This window comes from Filicampus tigris, chromosome 5, assembly GCF_054856515.1.
Source record: "Filicampus tigris isolate MCC_2025a chromosome 5, RoL_Ftig_1.0, whole genome shotgun sequence".
Classification (NCBI taxonomy): domain Eukaryota; kingdom Metazoa; phylum Chordata; class Actinopteri; order Syngnathiformes; family Syngnathidae; genus Filicampus; species Filicampus tigris.
This window is the reverse complement of record NC_141221.1, coordinates 14041542-14047541: the sequence shown is the minus strand read 5'-3', so window position 1 is coordinate 14047541 and position 6000 is coordinate 14041542. Positions and strand designations below refer to the sequence as shown.

Below are 6000 nucleotides of genomic sequence, written 5' to 3'. Positions count from 1 at the left end.
CACACTCAGTGTGTTTGCTGGGAAGGGGATAGTCCAGGGGAAGCCAGGGGATTATTGTACTCTTCACCTGTCTGCAAAAAGCTGTTTTCTTATCTGGGGATTCCAAATAAAGGTAGAGTGGTTTTGATTATATGACAAATAATGTCTTCAATGCATTACAAAAGTGTTTGATAAGTTGTGCTAGTTGTGTCCTCAAGAATGATGAAAATTGTGTGCATTTCCGAAATGTCTTCAAGGTACTGTTCTGCAATTAAATTAGATTTATATATGACTCCTTTGAGCGATGGTGTTCATAGTATTGGTGTGGTTTTTGCAGGGGCGATATCTGTTTATTTCCCCAATGAAATGTATTAATAAAAATGAAATTATCTTTATTAGAATTTTGATTTCAGTATTTATTATTGTTTTGTATTTAAATATTATAAGTTTGGTGTAATATTTTAATTTTTGCATTCAGTTTGTTTTATAGTTGATTATTTTAGGGCAATTAATAATAATTCATTGCTTTTTAATATTTTTTTTCCAGAATTTATTTTATTTTACATAAGGAAGTTTGGTATTCTTTTCATTTTCTGCTGTCTATGTGCATTGTATCTATTATTTGTAGGTGAAGTTTTTTTTTTTACATTATTCCTTCCACATTTTTAAACAGCTTTTTAAAATATACTTTTTAATCAAAGTATCTTTTCAAAAAAAAAGTTAGGCTAATTTCATTGTTATTTGTATTTTATAGTTAATATATATTAATTTGATCAACTATCTGTAGGTATAGTATTTATTTTGATGTTTTCATTTTCACATTTTACATTTGTTTTCAAATTTTAAGTATTTAAAGTATTTTTATTTGAAGTACCCTCTTGTTTTGTATTTAAATGTCAGCATCTGAAAAAGACAAGTGATCATATGAATTCCTTTCTTCAGCACCTCCCTCCAACATAACAACAACCAGCACAAGGAAACCATGAGCAGCAACTACAACGTCACTCTCTCTGGCCCGGCCCCCTGGGGCTTTAGGCTACAAGGCGGAAAAGACTTCAACCTGCCCCTCACCATCTCCAGGGTAAGACAAAAGACCCCCAAAGTACCACCACCATTTAAATAAATTCACTGGCTTTTATAAAGAGTAAGTACTGTACGGATTTTAGCATTTGGGTGCTGAATGTGTCCTTTAGTGGGCGTGGCCAAGTGAGTGACACCAGGACGGTTAGGATAGGATGGTTGCTTAGTATACGTGTGAGCATATGGAGTCTGTTGGAAACTTTATCGCTGTAAGATTATCATTAGTACTGGTGCTGCTGTTTTGGCTTACAACAGAGTTCAAATGGATTCAGCAGTAAAGCCTTTAACGTACCGTGTGTGAACAACAACTTCTATAAACAGTGTTAATTACAATTACCATCCACAATCTTCCCTGCGACACCACGCTTCATTGTTTGCGCCCCCATAATATCCTGTTTTTTTCCAAGTGACTGACTTTTTAATGGGTTTTACAGTACACGTATTTATTCTAAGGCCCTTGCCTCGTGGAAAAGACGAGCCAAAGCTGCAGATGCACTTTTTTCAGCCATTTATTGGATGCTGTGAACAATCAAACTCATAACACACTCATGCAAGAGCTGCTGTCTTGTCTTATCACCGATTTTCAGCAATTACGGTCTAGATTCGAGACATGACGGCAAAAGAGGATAATATAGCATCTCTGGTGAGTTTATCACGTGTGACCCCGCAATAAACTGTGGGTTCACTGTGTTTGAGGGTGGCGTTTATTTTGAAGTGGATGCTATTCGAAGCAGCTCTCAGTGTGATAAAGTACATGTGCAGTTCTGATCCAAATCTACAAACGCTCCAACAAATGACTAAAATTGGCAGTATGCAGGCTAATGGCAACACGAGCCCGATGATGAACGACTGGCCCGCTCTAATTTCAGTGCCCCAACGGGGCCCCTTTGGGTTGCTATGTTGTGTTATTATTACTTTGGATGTGATACTTTTCCCACTAACCGAAACCATGTGATTAATTTTCATCTTTAACCGCAGTTGTGTTTGTATTTTTGTTGATGTGTATTCGTGTGTGTGTGTGTGTGTGTGATAATGGTGCTGTGGGCTTTGTATGCCTACAGTAGTTGAAATGAAGTGAATCAAACGCTGTACTATACCCTTGTTGTTCCACCTATAAATGCAGTAAACCCGTTTATTATGGGAGATACGTTCCAAACACAAAAGCATTATTTAATAGTTTGACCCCTCCCACGCTTGTATAATAATAATAATATAATAAAAAACAGAATCTCTTGACATGTTAACTACTAGGCTTGCCATGCTGCATTGATGGATGTTTGATTAAATATGCTTTATCGAATATACGGGAAAATGTACAATCAGAACACTGATTGTTTTTAAAAAATATATAATTTGTTTTCCCGAGGGTTCTGAACGTGAGTTTGCATAATGAATATTGCTGCTCAATTTGCCATTTTGCTTTAGGGATGCTAGCTTGATTGTCTTGAGATTTCATTGTACCAGTGGCACGCAGTCAGGGCCTTCAAAGGCCTTCTCTGCTGGCCCAAGCACTAACAGAAGCGCTGACCTACATTTACAATTTACATGAAATGGGAATAACTTATTTTCCGCAGTCTATTATCTTAATTTCAGAGCGTGTGTCAGCCTCTCTGTGTTGCCATGTACTGTAAATGTAATTTGCACAAGGTTTTCAGAATCCCCAGGATTGGCGTTGACCGCACACTGTTGAAATCACTTTTATTTTTTGTTTTTTGTTTTGTTTTAAAGCAATCAGATTTGAGATTCAACACCAAGCAACTTTGTGAACCTCAGCTTGGTTAATTGGAGCTGCTCAAGACAATGCTAGCCCTAATTACACGCAGGTGGTAGTGTTGCAGAGGGCTAATGTCAGACATTAAAAGTTAAATCTTTAAGGCGAACTTTTCAAGAAAAACTGGAGATTATGAGGTTAGATTGGCCATCGCTATAGCTGACTGTCTTATTTCAACTTGTAAAAGGATTTATTTGCCACTCATGGCGCAGCAACAACTAGCTAGCTCTGACTACCCAACACAGCTCGTAAAAGAGGATAGGCATCTCTGGTGAGTATGATGCATTTAATTCACATGTTTATGCGTTTCTCATGATATTAGTGATTGTGAACTAAAATACTAACCAGAGTGTGGATGTTTGAAGTTGATTTAATGGGCGGTAAAAGGTGAATTATGATCCCTTCTTTAGTAATAAGGATATTCTTCCTCAAATTAGCAACGTGACAAGTGGCCACCATCATTGTGGAATTTTATTTCTTGAAAAAATATTTTTAACTGAAACTTGTCAGCCAGTCAGAGAGGGCAGGGTTTCCTGAGTAGAAGATGAAATGAAGGAATCGAGGAGAATGTTGAGAAATAATGAAGTCACAAGGTTTTAGTCTAATTTTGTTTTGGAATCAGATTTTCTGATGGCGATATCACACAAAAACATTTCTCAAAAAGGCCACACAAAAAGCTCAATTTCTTCAGAAGGCTTCATCCGATTTTCATAATTCTTGCTTCGTGGAACTCTGATTGAAGTGGCCGTTCCAACCAGTCTTTGCATTTTGACAGATTTTCTTTTTTTGGGGGGGGGGGGGGGGAAATCCTATCATGTTGCTTCTCAAATGGGTGAAATGCCTTTGTCGGTCCGTCATGCCATGCATCATATTTATATTGCGTTTTCTGTATTTTTTTAAATAGTGATGGTAGGAGGTGGATTAGATCACTTAAGAGTCGACTGAAGGCTCACGTCTGAAATGGACCGCTGGTCACTAACAAATATGTACCCTGCACACATTTGAGACATCCAGTGCCGGAAGCCCCAAATGGTGAACTCCCTTTTAATCCATTAATCAACGTTAATCCGTTCAACGAAATTCAGAATGATTAATTAAAGGATTAATCAATTATTCCATTCAACTTTAGCTGCTTTTTCTAATGCAAAGGTCATGTTTTATATCAGGCCTCGCCTGATGTGTGGAATATTTTAATATATTTTATTTGATCTCAGATACAATATTGTGAATCACTGTTAAATGCCTACTAAGTGATAACCATTAACCTTTGGGGATTTTCAAGGGCAAGACCTTATGTTGAAATCAAAATAGTCTGCCTTCCTTCCCGCCTAAATTTACACAGTGAATCATTATTTAAACCTTCCTAAGTGCAGCCCATTTAAAGGATTCACAGCACACACGCTCACACACCAAAAAAAAGATACAGTAAATGCCCCTGGGGAATGTGTGCACTTAGTTTCTAAGAATAGTCCCATCATTTCACAGCTCAGCTTCCACAGCCACAACTACGCATTAAACACACATTTTAGCTTTTGCAATATTGATTAAAGGCCAATAGGTCAGATATATTTGTGGTCAGTAGGATTTGTTTGGAACACCCATTGAATCGACCAAACCTCAAAATAACGGGAAAGTTCAAATTGAAATGAAAGTCTTAGAAGAACTGTAGACATTCAGATACTCATATAACACTCACGTCCACGTCAGTGTATGGAAACTTTATATGATATGAAAAAAAAATGGATATGTTTAAAGTTATCTGGTGAGTTCATCGCAGACACGTCTGTCCTCACCGGTAATGGATGGACTGATCCGCTGGAAAAGCCCTATCGGTGTCACACACATGCTGTGCTCAAACCAGAATAACCTTAAATACTTTTCACCTGTCAATAGGCCTTAATGTTTTCAGACAGGTTTGTTTCTTTTCACTGAGGGAAGAATTGAGGTTTTATTCATTTGGTAGATGCGCAGTTGTGGTTACTGGATGAGTAAAATAGTCAGTTTATCGCTGTGGATAAGTTTCAGACCTATATTTATAAACACACTATTAAACTTATTAAAACACACTTTTTAAACACATTGTAAACATATTTAAACACACAATGTGTGCACTCATGTACTTTTAAAGTGGAAATCAACCCAAACACCTTTTTTTAAGAGTATGTTCTATGCAGGCCCACTAGTTAAAACACAACATTCTGATTAATATTGTGTTTGAGGAATATGAGTTAAGCAACAAAATCCACCCATTTTTATCCATCTCCGGGGGCAGCCATTTTGTCACTTCTGTCAACTGAAAATGACATCACAGACCCTCAGGGCTCAGGTAATGACCAATCATGGCTCAGCTTCAGGAAACAGGTGAGCCGTGATTGGTCGTTAGAACATATTCTTAAAAAATATGTTTGGGTTGACATCCCCTTTAAGAGGTGGAGCCTGTTGGGGAGGTGTGTGATTTTGCCGAGTTTGTGTGTGAGTGTCTGGACATGAGCTGTGGCAGGCAGTAGCTTCTGTATCATTGTGCTTACTGTGTTTAATTGTTCTCCTGGCATTCAATAAAATAGATGAAGTGGTTTGGTGACTGTGGATCTCCTTTCCCATGTGTGAGGCCACCAGAGTCAGCATATTATAAAAGTCAAAAGTGAATTAAAAGTGTGATATAACAAGCGGGAATGCTGTCAAACTGAAAATGCGGCTTTAAAGTGGAAGTCAACCCAAACATATTTTTTTCACTAATATGTTCCCAGCAGGCCCACGAGTTGAAACATGGCATTCTGATTAATTTTGCGTTTGTGGAATATAATTTAAGCAGCAAAATGCACTTGTTTTTAGCCATCTCTGGGGACGGCCATTTTGTCTTCTGTCAACTGAAAATGACACCACAACTGCTCACAACGACCAATCACGGCTGACCCGTTTTCTAAATCTGAGCCGTGATTGGTCGTTGTGAGAAGTTGTGATGTCATTTTCAGTCGACAGAAGACAAAATGGCCGCCCCCCGAGATGGCTAAAAATGAGTGGACTAACACTTATTCCACAAACGCAATATTTATCAGAATGCCCTGTTTCAACTAGTGTGCTTACATAGAACATATTCTATTCATATTCTGAAAAAAAAATGTTTGCGTTGACCACTTTAAGACTGGATTTTCTGTTCAGGCTATTTTACA

General features: G+C 37.8%; 1 protein-coding gene across 5 annotated transcripts in view; it reads left to right on the top strand.

Moving 5' to 3' along the window:
* pdlim5a (PDZ and LIM domain 5a) overlaps positions 1–6000 on the top strand; it is a 50218-nt gene continuing 44218 nt past the window's right edge. For all 5 annotated transcript variants that reach the window (XM_086031858.1, XM_086031856.1, XM_086031855.1 and 2 more), the window contains exons 1-2: positions 1–112; positions 922–1060. In XM_086031858.1, the coding sequence (XP_085887984.1) occupies positions 962–1060 (99 nt within the window). In that variant the 5' untranslated portion in view covers positions 1–112; positions 922–961. The remainder of the gene's footprint in view (positions 113–921; positions 1061–6000) is intronic.